Source organism: Erpetoichthys calabaricus, chromosome 5, assembly GCF_900747795.2.
Source record: "Erpetoichthys calabaricus chromosome 5, fErpCal1.3, whole genome shotgun sequence".
In the NCBI taxonomy this organism is placed as follows: domain Eukaryota; kingdom Metazoa; phylum Chordata; class Cladistia; order Polypteriformes; family Polypteridae; genus Erpetoichthys; species Erpetoichthys calabaricus.
Genome location: NC_041398.2, coordinates 26,770,020 through 26,794,222, shown reverse-complemented (window position 1 = coordinate 26,794,222; position 24,203 = coordinate 26,770,020). Strand labels below are relative to the sequence as shown.

Below are 24,203 nucleotides of genomic sequence, written 5' to 3'. Positions count from 1 at the left end.
GAGTCTTCCCAGCTTGTCTTAAGACTGCTGTAGTTAAACCCCTGCTCAAGAAAAATAATCTTGGATGAGTAAAAGAGGAATATACTGTATACAGAACATACTAGTTGAAATAATTAAAACTTAATGACAGCTACTTTAATAAAGCATTAATGCCCAAAGAATTAAAATTAAACGAATGGCAACAATACTGACATGATAATCATCTGTGTGTATTCCGATAACAGAAAAATATCAATATGAAGTTTAGTTTTAATCCGGCTATTTTCTACAGATATGTTGAAACAGTGTGATTGAAGAGATTGCTTATAACAAGATGTTTGCCAAAATCAGCAGACATCCTATGCTTCAACTAACATCTTATAATTAATCTAATATCAGCATATGAACTAACATCAGAGGCCACAAGCAAAGAAATACAACCAGAAAATGGATGCATTACACATTTAAATACCATGCTGTAGGCATAATATAAAAATTTATTAAACAAATATTATATTAATCAAATGCTACACTCTATAAGGGTCATACCATGTCAAATAAACCAATGGCCCACGCACTTCAGACTCTTCGAATTCTGGACAAAATTACCAGGTGTACCCATATTAGCCAGGAGACACCCTGTAAAATTCATCTTACATCAAAATAATTTTACGGGGTGCCTTCTGGATAACAATGGTACACTTGGGATTTTTTTCTGAATTTTATGAGACCAAAGTGTGTGAGATATCTGGAATATCAGTTGATTTGGCATGGAATGACCCATAATAGTGACACACACAAAACCAGAATAGAGCAACTTCAAGGTACATAAAACACGTATATAAGCAGTATAAACACCAAGGAAGGTATGGGATGGGCACACAGCAAAGCAGACAGACAACAATAACAACTCATTACATACACACAAGCACTCACCTAACATAATGCTAAATTACTGCCAGCACTGATTAGCCAATCTAGGCATAAAAGGTAAATCTGGTTGCTAGAAAGTCCCCTTTCAGTAAAAAAGCCTGTTTAATTTGTTTTGAAATCATAATATTTATATTTTGAACATTATTTTTTAAATACAAAAGTGTATTTTTCCTCATTAAAAAAATATTATTGGATGAGCCTAGCAGTCTGATAGTTCCAATGCCACCTTAAGGCCCTTCCTGGATGGTGTGTCTATTCTGTTTTAAACATAAGCAATATGCAGTAGAGAAATTTTAAATTATCATATTCATACATATTTACATTGAGTGAAGACTAACCTTTTTATTTCACACATTTCATGTGGTACAGGTAATCTTTCACTCAGTGGAAGCTAAGCAAGTCTTTTAAATATGGCTGATGATTTTTAAAATTGTTGCTCATCATCTCCAACTAAGTTTAAAAAAGGAAGATTTGTGGCAGAATCACTTGTAAATACTTCAATCTCAATCGTGGTATTGTGCAGAGAATACTGCAGTTTAGGTGTTGTATTATGATTACAAAAGTAACTGAAGCTTAAAGTAGTAGCATGCACTGCAAGATGGACACCTCAATAATTGTGGACTAGTTCAGTGAGGAGCACACTAATGGGAAAGGAGGATTTTAGGTGACTGACTGCGTAAAGCATTGTGCATATTAACCTAGCCCTTTTTTTCTGGTTTAAAATGTCTAGCAACTTTAAATAAGGCAAGGTGTAAAAGTAGTAATTTGTGGTTGAAAATGTAGTGAAATAAAAATGGAAGAAGACAGAAAATTTTATAATCAATTAAAGCAGAAATATTCTCAAAATATGCTTTTTCTTCTTCCGGCTGCTCCCGTTAGGGGTTGCCTCAATGGATCATCTTGTTCCGTATCTTCCTGTCCTCTACATCTTGCTCTGTCACTCCCATCACCTGCATGTCCTCTCTCACCATATCCATAAACCTCCTCTTAGGCCTTCCTTCCTTTCCTCTTGCCTGGCAACTCCATCCCTAGCATCCTTTTCCCAATATACTCAGCATCTCTCCTCTAAACATGTCTGACTGTCTAGCCTGAGCTGCCCCTCTAATGTACTCATTCCTAGTCCTGTCCATCATCATCACACCCAATACAAATTTTAGCATCTTTAACTTTACCTCCTCCAGCTCTGTTCCTATTTTTTCTGGTCAGTACCACTGTCTCCTACCCATATCCTGTAACATAGCTGGTCTCACTACCGTCTTGTAGACCTTCCCTTTCACTCTTGCTGGTACTTGTCTGTCACAAATCACTCCTGACACTCTTTTCCACACACTCCATCCTGCCTGCACTCTCTTATTCACCTCTTTTCTACACACCCCATTACTCTGTACTATTGATCCCACGTATTTAAACTCATCCACCTTCACCTACTGACCATCATTAATCTCCTCTCTAGAGCATATCTTCACCTCTCCAGGGTCTCCTCGACCTGATTCCTACTCACAGTACAGAATATGCTTAAGCAAAGTAACAAAATACATATAAACCACTGATCCTAGCTAATTGTTCCCATGACAGAGAACAATAAGAAATTATTACAACAAAAATGAGAGTACTAATCATGACAAATACATGTGATACATGTGACTACAACTTATAACAACACTATTACTGCAGTGAAAGTACAGAAAGCAAAGCAAGCGACCTGTACTAATGGAAATTTGACACGGACGTGACTCACACAGATAGGGTTGAAAAAAAGGGAAAAAACTTCAAAAAAGGCAGATGGACTCAATTGAGACTTGATGAAAAAAATATATATATCACGAGGCCAACAGCCAAGTACAAGAACTAATATCCCTGGGTCCAAGACAAGACAAAACTGAAAAAAGGTCTTGAATCCAAACTTGGGTCCATGACCATCCTTGAGTACTACAGCCATAGCAAATACAGAGCATCACAACAGTGTAGAGAGGAATAATCAAATGGGGGAATACAAGGTTTGAATAGAAAAATAAAATCATGTATGCCCATTGGGCCTACCTAAACAAACTTCTCTCCCCTTGCCTGATATATAAAATCTCTTTCCTACTTGAATGGTACCACAACAGCACCCTTTCCCTGTCAAGTCCAGTTTCTCTTCATCTCTGCCTGTGTGCCTCCCATGTCTTGTATATAACAATTCGCTGAACTCACACAAGCCAGAGAGTACGCAATACGGTCACCTGGCTCCAGCTCTTCAGTAGACAAGTGCAGACTGGAGGAGTGTACATCCAAACATACACACACAAAAGAAATAGATTGTGGTGAACAGACAGAGAAGCAGGCATTGCAAACTGTAAAACTGTTTTTTCTTATCATAATACACATCCATAATCCAAACTACAGTATCCAAAAAAGGAGTTGGCAGGGGTTCAAATAAAGAACGTGAAACAGAACAGGCAAAGAAAGAAAAATGTGAACCAAAAAATAGAAGTCAGTATCAACAAACAAAGCTACAGACAGAGAGTCATACTGGCCGAAACCATCTAATAGACTAAGCAGACTTAGTCAGAAAAGATTGGGATTGATGATGCAAATTTGTACTTGGTTTACCTGCAGTTAATGGGGATTGCTGGAGCCTCAAGTACAAAACTGGACTGACTTCCATTTTTACTTATATTCAGTTCTATGTGCTGAAAAAGCTGGTGTCTAACAAGGTTTTCACAGAGAAATTCCAGTCCTTCTTCACTAAGATTATCAGAACCTATCCTGAAAAAGAAAAAAAAAAAACCATTACACTTTCAAAGTAATCAATGTAGCTAAATGCATCTACAGTAAGTCTCCTACATACAAACGAGTTCCGTTCCAAGAATGTGTTCGCAAGTCCACCTTGTTCATAAGTCCAGCAAAGTTACCCTAGGCACCCAGTCTACACAATGCCACCCCTCAACCCCTATAGAAAACATGTATATGTAAAGCTATTTGTACATTAGAAAATACTTTTAACACTAGAATTACCAGAGCCTACGAAAAAACTCGTAAATCCGTCCCACCTTAAATCGCGTCTTAAATCCGTTTGCACCTCTCCGCTAGAGTCCTTTGCCATCTAAATGTGCTGATAAACAAAAGCTACTAGCAGCCAGCTATTCCATCCCCCCACCGACTTAGAACGAATTTCTCCTAACTCATGCCTTGCCTTGATTTGATTATGTGGGATTGAAGTGGAGTTTTAGAGTGGAAATAATATAGTGTTATTTGGAATACACGCATTTCATGTGTGTTCCGTTCCGTTCAGTAGTCTGTGCAAACACATTTTTAAAACAGAAACGTTTTTCATATTCTCATAGTAAATGACAAAATGTAGGCATAAACTATATAACGTATGAAGCCTGAAGTCCATATATCAAAGAAACACTTTCATAAAAGGTACAAATAAGAGAACACGTGCGCTGTTATTCAAAAATATAACTGCACAAAAAAAAAGCCGCGTTACCATGCCACATTGACATTCTTACTAAAACCGCCGCGGTGGTGTAATGGTATCAGCTTCTGACTGTGAATCAGAGGGTGGCGAGTTTGATCCTGCATGGCTCCACTTCGAGAAGTGAACTGCTCTTATTCTTACAATTTTAGAATAACAACATAAGTTTGATTTCAGTCTGTAACAGCCGGTGTAACTTATGATACTGGTAAAGGTTAGCTTTTTTTTTTTTTTTTTTTTTTTTTAAATTCACTTTTCATTCTCAAACTTATGTTGTTATTCTAAAATTGTAAGAATACAAGCAGTTCACTTCTCGAAGTGGAGCCATGCAAGATCGAACTCACCACCCTCTGATTCGCAGTCAGAAGCTGATACCATTACACCACCGTGGCAGTTGCAGTAAGAGTGTCAATGTGGCATGGTAACGCGGCTTTTTTTTTTGTGCAGTTATATTTTTGAATAACAGCGCACGTGTTCTCTTATTTGTACCTTTTATGAAAGTGTTTCTTTGATATATGGACTTCAGGCTTCATACGTTATATAGTTTATGCCTACATTTTGTCATTTACTATGAGAATATGAAAAACGTTTCTGTTTTAAAAATGTGTTTGCACAGACTACTGAACGGAACGGAACACACATGAAATGCGTGTATTCCAAATAACACTATATTATTTCCACTCTAAAACTCCACTTCAATCCCACATAATCAAATCAAGGCAAGGCATGAGATATGAGAAATTCGTTCTAAGTCGGTGGGGGGATGGAATAGCTGGCTGCTAGTAGCTTTTATCAGCACATTTAGATGACAAAGGACTCTAGCGGAGAGGTGCAAACGGATTTAAGACGCGATTTAAGGTGGGACGGATTTACGAGTTTTTTCGTAGGCTCTGGTAATTCTAGTGTTAAAACTTAATATTTGAATTTTGTTACAGATTTCATGTGTATTTTAAAAATAAACAACAGAAAGTTCATTTTTGTTTCCATTACTTTCCGTCAGCTGATATTGCTGTATACACTGTCAGGCAGCCTACGTATGCAGACCTAACCTATCTCTCCTCAGCTCTTATAGAAAACCTATTTGTACTGTACAGTACACAAGAAAGTGCTTTTAAGCATTAATATTTGTATTTTTGTTACAGATTTCTAGTTCATTTTAACTGCAACCAACTGAAAGTTATTCTTTATTCCCATTGCTTTCCATCAGGGCGGCACGGTGGCGCAGTGGTAGCACTGCTGCCTTGCAGTTAGGAGACCTGGGTTCACTTCCTGGGTCCTCCCTGCGTGGAGTTTGCATGTTCTCTCTGTATCTGCGTGGGTTTCCTCCGGGCACTCCAGTTTCCTCCAACAGTTCAAAGACATGCAGGTTAGGTGGATTGGCGATTCTAAATTGGCCCTAGTGTGTGCTTGGTGTGTTTGTGTGTGTCCTGTGGTGGGTAGGCACCCTGCCTTGTGCCCTGTGTTGGCTGGGATTGGCTCAAGCAAATCCCCATGACACTGTGTTCGGATTCAGCGGGTTGGACGATGGATGGATGGATGTTTTCCATCAGCTGATCTCAGTACAGTAGACTCACTTACCATTAGCAGACAAGTCCACTTCCTGCTGCCACATACAAAATGAGCAATTGGATGGCATCATCACTCAAAACATACTGCTCATCACTTAATATTTATGTCCAGTAAGTGTTTGCAGTGAAGATTCATAGAAAGTTTTGAAATGAGGACAAAAAAAAGTCTTTCCATTGCTAACTCCAGTTTGAGTGTATCAAAATAAAAGCCCTCACTAAGCCCACAGTACTCCTGATGGAATGCTCATATCTGAAGATCTTGTATTAGAGTCGATTAGGACAAGTTGACAAGAAGAAGCTGTTCATGAGATCCGACCAAAGGTCCCCATTGCGCTTGTGCTCCACCATACTACTTGGTTTTTTATGGCATGTTAATGTGGTTCACTGAATAAAGAGGAACTTACTCTTAGCGAGTTTCCAATTGTGTCTATGTTCTTGTTGAACACACTTAATTTTGGACACCATGGGCTTGAAATAAAGCATGCTAACTCAATGTAAACAGAGATACAGCCAAAAGCACAACCACTTGTAGAGGATGTACGCACGAGATTGAGAATGTAAACAATAATAGCGTGGGCTTTGCGCTCCACCTATCATTAGACTTGTGAATTAACTTATGCGCTCCTGCAAAATCTTTTTTTTTCACTTATTCAAATAATTTTTCATTTATTTGACTTGCATGTACACATCTTTGAAAGATCATAACTTGAAGGTTTATATGTAGGGGACTTACTGTGTAACTGAAAAATGCAATGAAGACACCCAAATCCATCAATCTCTACTACGCTTCTTTACATGAACATATCTATTGCAGCATATGACTATAAAACTTTTTAGATGGCTGCATTGCACTGAGTAATAAGAGTGACAAAAATACTGAACTGAGCTCACTGTGAATATTACTGGAGCTAGGAATTAGATATTAGAGATCACAAAATGTTACTGCAATGTCACTGAAATAAACATATAGTATGTCAATAGAAATTAACTTATTATCTCAAAATTACACAGTACTTTTAAAAGGGGGAGAACTTTCAGGTAAATCATGAAAAACACAACATTCTTGAAAGAACCTTATTGCTCAAATTGAAATTACTACACATACTGTAGTATTTCTTAAATTATACAAATTCCTCATATTGCACTTTGATTTTACATAGCATTCTCTTACCACAGCGGCACGGTGGTGCAGTGGTAGTGCTGCTGCCTCGCAGTAAGGAGACCTGGGTTCACTTCCCAGGTCCTCCCTGCATGGAGTTTGCATGTTCTCCCCATGTCTGCATGGGTTCCCTCCCACAGTCCAAACAGGTTAGGTGCATTGGTGATCCTAAATTGTCCCTAGTGTGTGCTTGGTGTGTGGGCCTTGCGGAGGGCTGGCGCCATGCCCGGTGATTTTTCCTGCCTTGCGCCCTGTGTTGACTGGGATTGGCTCCAGTAGACCCCCGTAACCCTGTGTTAGGATCTAGCGGGTTGGAGGATAACTGATTCTCTTACCACACAACCCGATTCTGGATCAGGGATGGCTTATGTCTACTTTGATAGTACCAGTTGCAAAACAGGAACCAGTCTACAATGTGTTGTTAGTGTATTTCATGGCCAGCTCATTTACACACCAACACTCATATACAGGGATAGTTTAAAATTGGGGGAGTATGGGGGTTGGGTCTGGGAAAGGTCATGTCAACTCCACACAGACAGCAACTGAACATGGGACTGAAACATATGGCAGTAGATCCAGGAAGCAGAAGTGCTAACCATTGCCCAACTCTTCTTCTCCCAATTTGATCTCACAATGGGTTGGTTCTAAACTACAACAGAAAAGTCATTAAATATACGACGTACAGTGAACGTTTATAAAAAATAACTATCCCCGGTGTAAAACATACTTGATCGAAATGCATTTAGGAAGAATTTCCCAAAGAATTTTCACTTCCTCATCTCCTAAATTGCAGTAACGCACATCAAGCATTTTCACGGATTCACTGCATTCAACACAGTATTTAACCACCATGCAATCAATTTTGTTTAAAGGACATAAATTAAGATCTAAATGAGGAAGCTCTGTCATTACAGTTGCAGCATACTTGGCATCCTGCATCTCATATAGGCAGTACAAAAGCTGCAGGAGGAACTGTGGATTTCTTTCTTTGCAGTTCCATGCGTATGTTTTGTATTTTTCTCTGTACCACTTCGCTGCTTCTGGAAACCATTTTTCAAGTGCTAATCTTAGATCACTCCTTAAAGTAATTTTTAAGTCTTTGATAATTTCTTGTGATGTCACATTAGTGAGACCAAACAGGAAATGAATTATATGGATGAGATTGCCATGGTCAGGTTTCAAAGAGTCTATTAGAAGCTTTCTAATCACTTCACTCGATGCTTGGGAAGCACAATAAAAGGCAGCAAACAGCTCCTGAATACTTAAATGCACAAAATGGTACACAGCTTCAGCCTTCAAGTGTCTCTTATAAAAGGTTTTGCTAAAAATTGTTGATTCGGTGCCAGAAATAGTGATTGCAAACTTTGTGAGTTCTGCCTCTGTGAACAAACTCTTTTCTTCTTGGATTCCATGGAATGCCAGTCTACTGGCTTTTGGGAGAAAGTCTGACTGTTTAAAATTGCTACAATGATGCTCCATCAGTTTATTTAAAAAATGAAGTAAGACCTGAGAAGCAGTTGTCACATTTTTCAGAAGATCTTCACCATCTTCATCATTTTCTCTCATCATTGAACAGACAATCCAGCAGACTATAGGTACAAAACACATGGACAGGACCACATCATTCCCTTTGATGATGTTAAAAGCACCGCAAGCTTTTTCCTTTTCATGAAAGCTTTTTAAAAAATATTCTTTTATTTCATCTTCTAAAAATCCAACAATCTCTGCATAACGATCAATTTGTACCATACTGTCGAGCAATTCCAAAGCAGTGGGCCGTGTTGTGATAAGCAGTGACACCTGAGGCATCTCATTCCTCCTTAGTAATCTTATCACTGCACTCATCTCTCTTCCACTGGCTTCACTGGAAGGAAGACTGAGCTCATCAAAACCATCAAAAATGAAAAGGAGACGTTCTGGCTTGGACAATATTTCCTTTATACCACCTTGTAAATGAGTGGAACACTTCAGAATCAAGTCCTCTATACCATCCTGATCACTTATTCTTAGTTCTCTGCACTGCAGGTGGAACACAAAATCAAATCTGTCTTGGAACAGTTCACCTGAGGCCCAGTCCAGCATAATTTTATGCACCATGAATGTCTTTCCAATTCCTGCTGGGCCCTGAATGACCACCGTCCTCATCTCTTTGTCACATTTATTGAATTCAACAGGAGAAAAGAAGCATTCAACAGTAATGTTGGAATCCCTGTGCTTTCTCATTAGCTGCAAATGATTGTCGCCCTTTGCAAGGAACTCCTTTCTTTTTTCTTCCAAATGTTGTCTTTTCTTAATGATGGTTAGCTTGGTGTATCGAGAACTAAACTCTACTCTTTCTGCTGGAAGGCAGTTATACTCTCTTATCAATGTATAATTTTGCATTATTTCTTTTCTGTACTGATCCTTGTAATCTGTAAATATAAAACAGAGGTTTATTTAGAATTCTACAAGATGACAGGCAAAATAAACATTATTTGTAGCACATTAAGAAAATATTGAAGTATTACACACATAACTATGAACATCCATCCATCCATTTTCCAACCCGCTGAATCCGAACACAGGGTCACGGGGGTCTGCTGGAGCCAATCCCAGCCAACACAGGGCACGAATCAATCCCGGGCAGGGTGCCAACCCACCACAGGACACACACAAACACACCCACACACCAATCACACACTAGGGCCAATTTAGAATCGCCAATCCACCTAACCTGCATGTCTTTGGACTGTGGGAGGAAACTGGAGCGCCCAGAGGAAACCCACGCAGACACGGGGAGAACATGCAGACTCCACACAGGGAGGACCCGGGAAGCGAACCCGGGTCTCCAGGTCACCCAACTGTGAGGCAGCAGCGCTACCCACTGCGCCACCGTGCCGCCCATAACTATGAACAAGTACTGTTTATTTAGATGAATATAAAAGCACAATAATATCCATTATTGGACTTCATACATTGTGCTGTACACAGTCTAAAGCAGGATTTTCACAACACTCAATTCCATAAAGGTTGCTCTTCATTGTTGAGTATCTATGCCAAAAAATGTCAATGTGCACAAAGGAGGACAAGCCCATGTAAGGAAAGATTAAAAGACCTTAACCTTTTTAGTTTAAGCAAACAGAGATTAAGAGATGACATGATTGAAGTTTTTAAAATTATGAAAGGGATTAGTACAGTAGATCCAGGCCCTAATTTTAAAATGAGTTCACGAGGAACATGGTGACACAGTTATTCACCTTTAAAGCGTAAAGTGTGTACAAATGCTAAAACTTTTTTCCTCACACATAGAACCTTAGACACATGGAATACATTTCCAAATAATGTGGTAGAGAGTAGGATTTTAGGGACATTCTAAACATGACTTGATGTTACTTTGGAGAAATTAGACACACAGGATTGGTGGGCTATGTTGGGCTGAAAGTATAACTACCCAAAGTGTTTCTTTAACTGTTGCTTACAATAAAAATAACAATCACGAATAATTAGGATTTCTTCCAAACATTCCAAGTTTTGAAGTGATCCAAAAAGTCTTAAAATCAAAATGCTATTACAGACATGATAGTCTATGCTAATATCACAGTTCTACCACCACCTTCAATCAAATGCCACTTTTATCCTTGTTTTTGAAATATCAGAATTCTTTAAATTTTGACAGCTCAAGTCAATAAGATCTTGTTAAATAAACTTCTTTGAAGCTAAAATGTCATGGAACAAAGCAGATACAGTAACTACAATGCCACCCACCAGGTTTATCACATCCACTGTGGATGCTAGAGGGCACTGTTGCTCCTCAAACCCAACAGACAGACACAAGTTAAAAACTCCAAGACTGTTTTATTAAATTCTTCACAGTGCTCTCCATCACCACAGCCACAGGTAAATGGGCAATAAAGCACACAAATTAGTTTTTTTCTCTCTCCCTCTCTCTCTTTCTTTCTTTCCTTCCTTCTTTTCTCCTCAACACCTTCCAGCAAGCCTTGTCCACCTTCCAACCGACTCTGGTTCACTGACTAAGTTCAAAGTGGTCCTTTTTATATTGGCTAACATGGAAGTACTTCTGCTCTTACGCTCACATGGCCTGCCAACACTTCCGGGTCAGGCGGATAACTACAAGTCCCATGGTGCCCTGTGGGAATCTGGGGCACCGTTGTAAAGCAGGGAAGCTGCCATCTAGAGTCTTGGGGGAGGCAGTGCCCTAAAAAAGCCGCCTTCCCCCATCATTCCCTTCCAAGCCGTCCTGGCCATCAGTTACACCACATTAGTGATGAGTTCAACGGACAATAACAAACAAGACATTGCTCAAAGAATCATTGATCACTGATGGCAGACATGCCCTGCTAGTCTAAAACATTTTAATCTTTGTTCTCTCTCTCTTTCTCTCAGTTTCTCCAAAGTATTGCTGTATTGAAAATTACCAACTGGAAGTCTGCACCCTCACCTGCGGAGTTGCCTGCAATTAATTTGTAGAGAAAGGTTTCAAATACTGCATGCAAACTTACAAAGCATTTCATATTTCTGAACATGGATTAAATGGACTACATACCAACTGTCGTTCTTCCTGCAGACACTGCACATGGCCCTAAAAGAAAATGTAAAATCATCATATTGATAAATAATGAATAACTGACAAAGATAGAAAAATTAGAAGAAATACTGAAAAAGGTCTGTAGTTTCTCTAAACAGCATCTAAAGCCGTTACAAGTTGATGTTCAATAGAAGCACATATTGCAGAAACATATGCAATAGGAGAATAATGTTTGTCATAAATTAATACACACAGTAACATAACACAATGTAGATTCTCCACCCCGCTTAATCCTTCGCTGCATCTAAGTGGGGCCTACATCAGCAACATTTTTGCAAGGCAGTAACCAGCCCTGGATGGGATGCCAGTCCATCGTAGGGCCTACTTGTAGATGCTCCCCCTTTCACACTTATATAAGTCCAGTTTGGAATTGCCAAGTCATCTAACCTGTATGCCTCTGTGGATGGAAAAATGGACAACCTGGTAAAAAACCTGGACCTGGTGTGTCATTTAAATTCAGGGTGATGGATTCATGTGTCACCAACAGTAACCGTCGGCCCACCATACTGCCCTAAAAATGCATACAATACCCTTCATAATTAGTAAGACAATTAGGCTTAAAATTACTGTTTTGCGATTTCTAAAGCAACTTGAAATTCAAGTAAAGTTTATTGCCATGTGTACATAGTACATAATATATACAGCAGAATTAAATTCTTGCTTGTATATCTCCTCAAAACAGTTGACAGCAGAGTCACTCCAAGTGGAATTAACAGAAGCCTCCTCACTAATCATCTACAATTTGCTTAGTACTTGCTGAAAATACTGTCATTGTACCCAATAACTAGTGCGTAAAATTTTAGACTTATATCTGTATTGGTTTCTGAGATTTAAAAAGGGTGTGAGGCCCTTATGTTAATAAAAAAAAATGAGTGCTACTAAAAAAGGCAATGTTCCATAACTCATAACTTTTAAACTGTTACTGTTAGATGCATGAAATTGCCAGGGTTTGTTGTGTACATTAGATGTCTTTAACAGTTGGATTACAGTTGCCTATTTGCCAATTATGCCTTACTGAAAACTGTATAAAAAATTCTTTTGTGCTATCAAGCAACTTTGGACCTCTATATCTCCAAATAAAATCACATCAGATCCTTCATATTCTGACTCATGTTATACTTGATTTTTAAGCAACTAGGTGTCTGTCCTCAAAGAAATCAAGCCTTCTAAAGTAAAGAGGCATTCAAAATGGAAAAAAAAATTTTGTGCCTATATCTGTGCTACATTTTTGAGTACATGATATTGTACAGTACTGTCAAAAAGCATGTATTTAATGTAGCCCATTAACACATGGAATTGCATTCTATTACTTGTGGCAGATGGCTTCGAATCCTGACCAGCCGGGATGCTTGGAAGGACAATACCTCCCCTGGACCATGAGAGGGCAGCCGCCCTGGTCTGCATGGGGGCTATGGGATCAGATCTTAAAAGCTCAACCCTGTTTGGGCCTGTGGCCACCACCAGGGGGCGCCCGGAGGATTGAGGAGCCCTAGATTGCAGCACATCCGCCACACTAGGAAGTGCTGCCGGTTGAAATTCCAGGCACACCTGGAGTGCTTCCGGGTGCTCATGCGGCACTTCCGCCACACCAGGAAGTGCTGCTGGAAGATCGTCAGATCCGGGGCATTATAAAAGGGGCCGCCTCACTCCATTAGAGGAGCCGGAGTCGGGTGGAAGAGAACAGAGCTTGTGTGTGGAGGAGTGAGGGGGGCAGAAACACAAGAAGAGAGGGAGAAAGAAGGAGAGGACTGAGAGCAATAGTGATGGTGGGTTGTGCACTGTGTGAGGTGCAAAGGACTGCATAGTGATAAAAGCAGGATTAAACGTGTGTGTTTGATAATATCTGGTGTCGTGTCTGTCTTTGTCCGGGCATCTTTCACATACTCTTGTTACAAAAATGATAAATTTAAAAAAATCTGATAAATGACTCTCCAGTGAAGTAGCTAAAAATGTACAATATTCCAACTTTCAAATCAATTACCTAAGCCCCCTAAAGCATCTGATGACTCCATAAATTCATGCATATATTTGCTAACTTGATAAATATTATGTGTCACATAATCTGAATTGCATTTTTATGAAAACGTATTATGCTAACATATAAACCAGGTAGAAGGATGGCATTGTCTCACAGCTCTAAGGATTTTGATATAACTTCTGACTCAAATACTCTGTGTGGATGTGATTCTTAATCCTGGTTTCTTACACATTCCAAAGATATGAATTTTAGGTTAAGAAGACTTAAAGACTGAGTTTACCCTGCAATGGCATTCATTTCATGGATGGCTCTTATTTTGTTCCTGAAGATGCTAGTAATGGCTTCAATATCTCTCACTTGTACTCCACCTTTCCCCTACAATTGATGCTTACCTTCAAAGGGTATGAGATCCTTCCTACCAATGTGGTTTAAGATATCCACAGCCATATCTTTAGCTTGTCCCCCATAATGACCAATCATGAGCCTGGCAATCTCCCAAGCTTCATTTTGAGTATTCTCCAGTAGGCCTAATGGGATTTTATTACATTTATACTTCTTCGCTGCTGGCTCCAGGTTAAATACAAAATTCTTCATATCAGCTGATGTCAGATTTTCCAATAATCGCTTAAGGTTAGCTTTCTCTTCTTCCATTTCTACAACAGAATAAATCATGTAGCATTAATTAATAAGCTTGATATGTCAACAGCCTACAATAGAGCACTGTTCTCTATGTTTCTTCTAAAGGATTCTTCTCAGTTTAAGTTGGTGACCCCACATTAAAGTCAATTCACTCCTATACTGTTAGCTTTTCTACCCTGCTTTGGGCCCATGAGCAAGGCCCTTAACCTGCAATTTCTCCATACTGGGTATGACGTTAATCTGCATCCAGATCTGCAAGCAGGTCCTCCAACTTTCAGGGAAAACTGGTGGTTGGTGGCAGGAGTGGCACTCCAGCCACCGTAAAAAAAACCTCACACTGTTTATTGTGGTGCTGAGGTGTCACCCGCTGCACTTGGTTTCAATCTGTGTGGTGGGTGCGGTAACACGTTGTAATCAGCGCATGCTCCCAGCCGCCTCCTCCTCCTCGTCCTCCTCCTCTGACTAGTCTTTTAGTCCCAGCTTCCTTTGAAAGTAAGACTACCCTGTTTGTGCTATCACTCAGATTGACATTCCAACTAATAAAGTTTACTTTACCAATCATATTTCTTAATAACATATGTTTTTATCCTTTTTAGTTGAAGGGTTTGTGTTTTGCTTGTAAAATAATATTTTCTACTGCTTGCATTTACCTGTTGAAATATTTTGTATACCCAACAGTGCAACCAGTCAAATCAATCGATGTGACAAAATAACACTCCAATCAACGTGTCACTCTGCCTGACACAGAGGATCCTCACCATTGGCCAAGTCCCCATGGGTCCTTGTTTATAGCTGGCACCGTGAGGAGGTGGTGATGGGATTTTTGCCATCCAAATAAAGAAGTAAATAAGAATAGTTATCCCGTTGGCCCATCTGACCTTTAGAAATGAGACTAAGAGCCAACATTTTAGAATCTGGGTCATCTAAGGCAGAAACAAGCAGTCTCAATCGGACCCCCTGTAATAATGAAAAGCTAACAGACATGCAATAGTAAAGTTACTACTTCCTAATGAGTTAAAAAAAGTACAGCTAGAATACAAGAATATAATAACATTCCAATATTCTAATATTATGAACACTCAGTATACTGTGTCCAGCCAACGGTGGTACTTATGCATTAATGTAAAATATTGCTAAAAATAATAATATATGAACTAATACTAATGACCAAAGAGATTAAAACTTAATGAGTAATATATAGTGGTAATATTGAAACCAGGTAAATGTATTAAATTTAAAATGGATTTCTTTATTTGAATCAACATTATATTAACTTTTTGAGAGCTGAAAATATTTCCAAAAAACTCAATTTTCTGAAAAGCACACGATGCACAGGTTTCACATATAAATCAACATAAAACATCTGTTGCTACACGTTGTGGCTGCTGTTGGTGCCTGTTCAGCATCTCTGGTGGCAGTGGCTGCGTGGGGGCGAATTGATGGCCAGCAGGAATACACGGCGGGCCTGCCTACCTCTCTGTCTTCGCACAGCAGGTATGAGACAGTGGCAGTCGCAGTGTGACACAATATAGTTTGTACCTCTTGTCATCGTAAGTGGTGGTCCGCCTAGGCAAACGCTGCTGTAAGTGTATCATCTACAAGAATGTGTTCAGCACCACAATCAGCTGGGGACCAATAGGCCGATGCTGGTACCTCACTTTCGTTTTCAATATCCATCTCCAGATCACTTTCATCAAACTCAGATTTCGAAAGGTCAAGAGTCCAATTCAACGATAATATGTAAAATGTCCATGGAGTATTTTGCTTTTCACATTTGCTTTAGTTTTGCCAGATGTTGATGCCATTTTAGAGGCTATCTAATCTTCGCTACTCATGCACATGTAGGGAATTGAGGTCAAATCAACAAAGCTACGGAACTTTCCTTCAAGCAGAGAGTCAAACTAAAAAGTAAGGGTGAGTTTTGTCACAGTTTATAGCCGATTGACATCATCTACCCCTGAATTCCTACAAAAGTCAACATCAGCCTTGAAAGAGTTAAGTAAGTTGCATTTTATGGTGCAGTGATGTTAGTTTCTTTATTTTTACAGAATTCAGCATTAAAGTGTATTCTCCATGATCTAATGCTCTATCTAGAAATGGCAGAGTGATGTTTTTGCATTAGAAGGTATTGCACAAGCAATGCACATCAAGTTTATTTCTGATTTTAAATTGACCTCAGGTAAATAAGTGTGCCCTGTGCTTCAGGGTTGATTCCTGCCTTGTTTTCAGATCTACCAGGAATGCCCCCAGAAAAACATGACATCAATTTTGATTATGTTTATTTAAATATAAGTGCATAATAATTACATATGTTAGAGTGTGGCTGCAATAGAAATTAGCAAATTAGGCAGTTATGGTTTTAATGTAAAGGATAGATATGTTTATATAGATGGATCAAAATATAATTCAAATAAGTATACAAAGTATACATTTGCTTCTATATGTCAAGAAATTTGGTAGGAGTCCCACTGTGGGATTAGCAGATTAACTGTCTTTCTTCAAATCTTACACTTAGAAGCTGTGATTATTAAGATTCATTTTCATGTTTGCTGGTCTTCAAGTCAGGAATGTGTCATGAAAAAGATCTTCTTATGAAAATAAATAAGTAAGCTGCATGGTAGCTGTCCTGGGCAGCACTGCTGCCTCACCGTAAGTAGACCACGATTTCCGTACAGGGTGCTCTCTATGTGGAGTTTGCATGTTCTTCCCATGTCCGCCTGGGTCTCCTCACACAGTCTAAGGACAGGAAGATTAGGTGGACTGGAGTTGATAAATTGAAGCTAATGTGTGAGTGTGTGTGTGTGTGTGTGTGTGTGTGTGTGTGTGTGGTTTTACCCTGTGATGGACAGGCGACCTGTCCAAGTGGTATTTCTACCCTGTAACCAACAATTACTGGGATGGGCTCCAGCTACCCCGTGACCCTACCCTTGATAAGCAGATTAAGAACATGAATGGATGCACAGTAACTATTCTGACTGATGACAAAGTTACACAAAGCACATAAAGGAATTCAGAGCAATGAAAGGTAATAAATGCCAAATGAACATTGAAGTGCTTGACTAATGAACACCTCAGTAGCTACAGTATGACAGTGAAGTAGCTGCACTCTTTTAACATTTTTTTATCCTGCTGTCATTAACACTTCAGTTTAGGTACTCCAGAAATGCATCTAGTAATCATCTATTGTACAGTAACAAGACCTTAACAAAGGCTTCTTTTGGTGTTAATAACACCTGAAATTAATCAGTAAAGTGGCCATTCATCCCTATGCAATGTGGCATATTAGGAGTCTTTGATTTGCTGGTAAAATTATTTGTCAATATGGAGGATTCACAGGTCTTACACTGAAGTATGCAACATCAAAAGTAATCTGTCTCACTTGAGCAACTTCTAATCATTCCAGAGTGAAGTTACATTAGCAGGCCACATTACACATATGAAAAACCAGTTTATTGATGCTTCGTAAGAATTATTAAGACCAAAAGAAGAATTTGTTAACACTAGAATTATTACCAGAGTCTACGAAAAAACTCATAGATCCGGCCCACCTTAAAACCGTTCTCACCTCTCCGCCAGCGTCTTTTGTCTTCTAAATGTGCCGATTAACACGAGCAGCAAGCAGCCGGCTATTCCATCCCCCACCGCCGCAGAACGTTCACCAAGTTTTCCCAGCTCATTCCTTGTATGATTATCTGGGAGTGACTGAAGTGCTGGAGTTTTAGAGTGGAAATAATAGATTGCTATTTGGAACACACACATTTCATGTGTGTTCTGTTTCTACAGTAATCTGTGTAAACACATTTTTAAAACAGAAATGTTTTTCATATTTTAGAAGTAAATGACAAAATGTAGGCATAAACTATATAATATATGAAGCCTGAAATCCAAAGATCAAGTAAACACTTTCACAAAAGATTCAAGGAAGAGACAACAGCTTCATTGGCATAGCGGTAAGATTTGCTAACTTGTAATCAAGAGTCCCCGGTTCGATCCCCACTCACTTCTATATTTGCCATTTTCAGTAGTGAGCTGCTCCTTTTGTTAATATTATACAGTACACACATACATTTGGTTTGCGTCTGTAACACACGGTGTGCATTTATAGGACTTGTAAAAGTTACCGTTTTTTTAACTTTTATTCTCTCTAAATCACGATCACAATACATATTACCTCCCCCCAAAGGGATCTGACGCTGTTATTTTTCATTTGAAATTGAATAACTGGAGATGGGAGTGGTGTTTTGAGACAATGGAACTGGACATTCTGTCATCTGGAGGGATTAAAGCTGACACACAAACGCTGGCGAATCTGCCTTCTTCGTATCTCACCGTCACTTGATTTTTTTTTATTCAGTTTTATTGTTCCTGCTTATGCTTAATTAGTATGCACCTTATGGTGTATGATGTCAAAAAAACAAAAAAACACAGATGTAGGTATATATGATATTTGGAATTATTCGTTTTATGACCTGTATAGTACATTTCGGAAAACTTTATGGCACGTATGCAACATTATTCATATTATTCGTTTTCATTCGCATAACATCTTGCGGTTTGTAATCAGTGACTGTGTGTTTTTTTTTCTCCGATCTTGCCAATCCCCACATGTTGCTGTATGCTGTTTCTTTTGTACTCCAGGATATGCAGAGGATATAATAGTACAGAGCAGTAAGTTTAGCGCTATATGCAATCATCAGATTCAAATGTTAACTGTTCACACACACGCAAGGATTGTCTTTCCTACATTTACAACGTGTTACAATGTACACGCTTCTCTCTATGCTGTGGTTCCTATTACACACCTGAAAGAAAGAGACAATATATGTGAAAACATCATCGCACTAATGCAATATTATTTGAAAACGAACAGCATCAGATCAGGTGTGGATTTATGTTGGCGCGATTACTGAAAGAAAAAAAAGATCAACATGTGCGTTGATCCTGCAGTACTGAATAAGCTCATGCTCTCTAACTCCCCCTCCGATCTGACTGTAAAAAAACAGCACAAGTACCGATGCTGTACAGACCAAGTGTGATCAAGAGTCCCCGGTTCGATCCCCACTCACTCCTATATTTGCTGTTTTCAGTAGTAAGCTGCTCTTTTTGTTAATATTATACAGTACACACATACACTTGGTTTGCGTCTGTACTTGTGCTGTTACTTAGAGTCAGATCGGGGGGGGGGGGGGGAATGTTAGAGCACGTGAGCTTATTCAGTGCAGCAGGATCAATGCACATGTTGATCTTTTATTTCTTTCAGTACATGTGCCTTCCCTGTTTATTTATATATCTAGTGACTTTTCTGCCTGTCTGTCTCTCTATTACGCAGTGCTCTGTCTGTCTCTGTGTTATGGATCTTAAATATAACAGTTATAAGGACACTTGTTCATGTTAATTGCAGTCTCAATTGTTAAAAAATATTTTAAAAGGAGCATCCCACATGAAAATATAACGATCTCATTAACTGACAGTTAATGTTAACTCCACTTCACTCCCAGATAATCAATCAAGGCATGAGCTGGGAGATGCTCGTGCACGTTCTAAGTCGGTGGGGGGATGGAATAGCCGGCTGCTTGCCACTTGTATTTATCGGCACATTTAGAGGACAAAGGATGCTGGCGGAGAGGTGCGAATGGTTTTAAGGCGGGCCAGATCTATGAGTTTTTTCGTAGACTCTGGTAATTCTAGTGGTAAGGACTTGTTATTTGTTAAGGATTTGTTACATAATTGGATAAGAGTCAGAAAATTGATCTTACAGTATTTAATCTAAAGTGTTACCCTGGTGTCATCCCCACTCATGTTTAGTTGTTATTGGCTGGAAGCAATTAAGGAACAAAATTCCATATGAATATGAAAATGACAAAATACAGTTATGCATTTAAAGCTAAGGCAAGAATATGGATATTTCTACATTTCTCATCTTGCCTGAAGAAGGGGCCTGAGTTGCCTCGAAAGCTTGCATATTGTAATCTTTCTAGTTAGCCAATAAAAGGTGTCATTTTGCTTGGCTTTTCTCTACATTCATAATGGCTAACACGGTACAACACCCTAGTACTACATTTCTCACAAATGTAAATCTCACATGACTGCACTTTTTAATGCAAAGTAGTAGAAGAATAGAAAGACAAGCTAATTACACATAAGTCAATTAGAAGTAAAGCTGTTTGTAACAAACAAATTACAGCCACAGGGGGTGCTCCACAAATGAACTTGAAAACCACTTTATGTGAATGTTATTACAAGAAGCAGTAGTAGTAGTTTATTTATATAGCGCCCTTCACAGACAAAAGGTCACAGAGCGCTGAACAGCAAATACAGTACAAATACAACAGTTAAAACAAAACATTAAAAAAAATACAAATAATAAATAAACAAACTTCAACTATTCAACACTGATTAAAAGCTTGCTTAAAAAGAAATGTTTTCAGTTGTTTTTTAAAAGAATCAACAGACTCGTCCCGCTTGATCGGTGTCTGTGAGAATTTTGCGCCGCCTACCGCGCCTGCGTGGGATTTGACCTCCCGCATGCTAAAGATATACGTGTTATACTAAGGGCTCCTCCAAAACCGAGTCTGTATGTTTGGCAAAGCTTGGAAGGGTACGAACCCTGATCGATCGTGTAAGTGGTTAACGGTGGACGGATATTACTTCAAAATTTGCATATATACTTAAATAACACATTTGTCGATCTAGAATGGTTAAAAAAAACTGTTTGGCAAAGCTTGGAAGGGAACCCTGATCGATCGTGTAAGTGGTAACGATGGACGGATATTACTTCAAAACTTGCATATATACTTAAATAACACATTTGTCGATCTAGAATGGTTAAAAAAAACAAAATACCCTTTTGCAGGTTAACTCGCACTACGGTCCCGACTGCACTATACCTGATAGGTATAAATACGGAAATGGCGAAACTGTCAAACGGACTGCAGGATCGTTCAGATTTTAAAAGGAAATGTTCGTACCTCCGAGGTATAGTCATCAAGAAGTGCACAGCAACAAAACAGCAGTTCATTGAAGGGACCAGCAGAAATCTATGGGGCTTTCCCAGAGCCGCCGTTGAAAACACCCGTCTATTAAGACGGAAAACAACAAAAAAAATGTCGGTGCCGAGGTTAAGACGGAAGTTTGGCTGCGTAAGCTGGCTGCAGAAACTTTTCCGTCAGTTTTCATTCACTTTGAAATTCTCATTCAGTACACAACAGATTTCCCCCATGCTTTCTTTTTCATGGCCACATTAGAACAGACCCTTAAACCATCATATGCATAATATGACGAATTATTTATGGTTTTAATTATAAATAATGCAACGTGTTTATTTCAGACACGTTAAACCCGGACTACAAAATTTTACGGACTTGGAACACGGCCGTAAAAATTTTACGGCCTTTTAGTTTTTCTTCTTCTTAAAGTTGTATTGCAGGACTCGGCTTGCTAGGTGCGGCGCAGTTTGCGAGTCCGCGTGTGCTGCGCGAGAACGGCGGCCCGACCAGAGTTGGCTCTTGTGCTGCCCCGGCGCCGCTCCAACTGACCCGATCTTTGACTAAAGCGAATTTAACGTATGGATGGATGTTAAACTCAATAAATACTGAATACAATTTAAAAAAAATCTTGAAATAACGGAAATATGTAAGTGTGCTGTACATATTAAAATAATTACACGCCTCTGCAAAATTAAACTAATTAGTGCCTTGAGCATGGGAAAGGCGCTATATACATAACTTGTATTATTATTATTATTATTATTATTAATAATATTCTTCTTCTCCTTCTTTCGGCTGCTCCCTGTTGGGGTTGACACAGCGGATCATCTGTCCGCATATGCCATCCATCCATCCATCCATCCTCTTCCGCTTATCCGAGGTCGGGTCGCGGGGGCAGCAGCTTGAGCAGAGATGCCCAGACTTCCCTCTCCCCGGCCACTTCTTCTAGCTCTTCCGGGATAATCCCAAGGCGGAACTTCCCAGGCCAGCCGAGAGACATAGTTCCTCCAGCGTGTCCTGGGTCTTCCCCGGGGCCTCCTCCCGGTTAGACGTGCCCGGAACACCTCACCAGGGAGGCGTCCAGGAGGCATGCTGATCAGATGCCCGAGCCATCTGATCAGCATGCCATCTGAATCCTCTCGATGCGGAGGAGCAGCGGCTCTACTCTGAGCCCCTCCCGGATGACTGAACTTCTCACTCTATCGTTAAGGGAAAGCCCAGACACCCTGCGGAGGAAACTCATTTCAGCCGCTTGTATTCGCGATCTCGTTCTTTCGGTCACTACCCATAGTTCATGACCATAGGTGAGGGTAGGAACATAGATCGACTGGTAAATTGAGAGCTTCGCCTTGCGGCTCAGCTCCTTTTTCACCACGACAGACCGATGCAGAGCCCACATCACTGCGGACGCCGCACCGATCCGCCTGTCGATCTCACGCTCCATTCTTCCCTCACTCGTGAACAAGACCCCGAGATACTTGAACTCCTCCACTTGAGGCAGGATCTCGCTACCAACCCTGAGAGGTCCGCATATGGATTTGGCAAAATTTTACACTGGATGCCCATCCTGACGTAACCCTCCCCATTTATCCGGGCTTAGGACCGGCACGAAGAAACACACTAGTTTGTGCCTCCTCTGTGGCTGGGTTATTATTAATAACAATAATCATCAATATAATTGTAAGTAGTTTTATTTCCATTCATGAACACAAAATTATAATTAGAATATTTCCATCACGTCACAATTAATCACTAAATTGAAAAGAAATGCATTTAAAATTTAACAAATTGCACAATTTATTCATGCTTGCAATATTGTTCTAAATCAATTTACCATGAAAATTTTAAATCAGTCTAATGTTTGAAACACATACATAAAGAAGAGGTGGCACAAAGCTAGTGCTGCTGCTTCACACTAAGGAAGCCAAGGTTTGCACCACAGGCTTTCCCTGGTGGAGTTTGCATGCTATCCCCATGTCTGTGTGGGCTTCCCCTGGTTACTCCAGTTTCCTCTCACAGTCCATAGACATGCAGGTAAGATGGATTGGTGACACTAATTTGGCCCGAGTGTGTCTGTGTATGAGTGAGTGTGTTCACCCTGTAGTGGACTGGCACCCTATGCTTTCTGGAATAGGCTACAGTCCCCCATGGCTTTTCTGAGGATTGAGCTGGCTTAGAATATGGTATGATGTTTGCAAAGAAAACCATCCCTGTTCATTGACTAATACAGAACTTCTGTAGTTTTAATCCCTCCTTAATTGTTTCGTTTTTCTGGCATGTCCCAATGAAATATTCATCAGCAGTGCACCATCATACTGACAACCCAACATCCCTGGCACCTTCTTTCCATGTCCTTGATATCCTGTTTTCATCTTTCACACTTCTCTTCACTCACCAATCAGGATTCTCAAGGAATAATTCCAAACTCATGTCTATAAAACATGACTAATACTTTTTTCACAATTTTGTTTATAATTTGGATTTTGTTTGTTACTTAAAAATTTAGAAATTATTTCTTGAAATGATAACTAAGGTTCTTGTTACAGAATGTTCTTTAAAGCATCAAATTCTGCACCAGAAAACCAGTTTTCTAATATCAGGTCTGGCAAAAATGCCTTCTTTCAATTTAGCCACATACACATATATAAAACCGGCTCCATCTTTTGACAGGGCTTTGATAAACTGCCTCTTTGACATGAACTTGCACATCTTTGAGAATGTGGAAGAAAAATGCATACTGTACAAGCACAGGGAGAGCATTCAAAACCTGATAGTAAAGTCAGACCCAGTATCCTGGATCCATGAAACAGGAACGTCGAGTCTCAGAATTATTGCACATACATTTTTTGAGGGGCGGCCAGGTGGCGCAGTGGGTTTGCTTCCCGGGTCCTCCCTGCGTGGAGTTTGCATGTTCTC

The 24,203-nt window shown here is 39.6% G+C and overlaps 1 protein-coding gene across 4 annotated transcripts in view; it reads right to left on the bottom strand.

Moving 5' to 3' along the window:
- LOC114651559 (NACHT, LRR and PYD domains-containing protein 3-like) overlaps positions 1-21,398 on the bottom strand; it is a 40,808-nt gene extending 19,410 nt beyond the window's left edge. For all 4 annotated transcript variants that reach the window (XR_007934887.1, XM_028801369.2, XM_051927394.1 and 1 more), the window contains exons 1-5: positions 21,270-21,398; positions 14,055-14,315; positions 11,643-11,678; positions 7,827-9,510; positions 3,505-3,660 (exon numbers count right to left, since the gene is read on the bottom strand). Coding sequence is in view for 3 of the 4 variants with exons in the window: in XM_028801369.2 (XP_028657202.1) it covers positions 3,505-3,660; positions 7,827-9,510; positions 11,643-11,678; positions 14,055-14,313 (2,135 nt within the window). In the remaining variant the exon portion in view is untranslated. The remainder of the gene's footprint in view (positions 1-3,504; positions 3,661-7,826; positions 9,511-11,642; positions 11,679-14,054; positions 14,316-21,269) is intronic.
- Between the last annotated feature and the right edge of the window lie 2,805 nt (positions 21,399-24,203).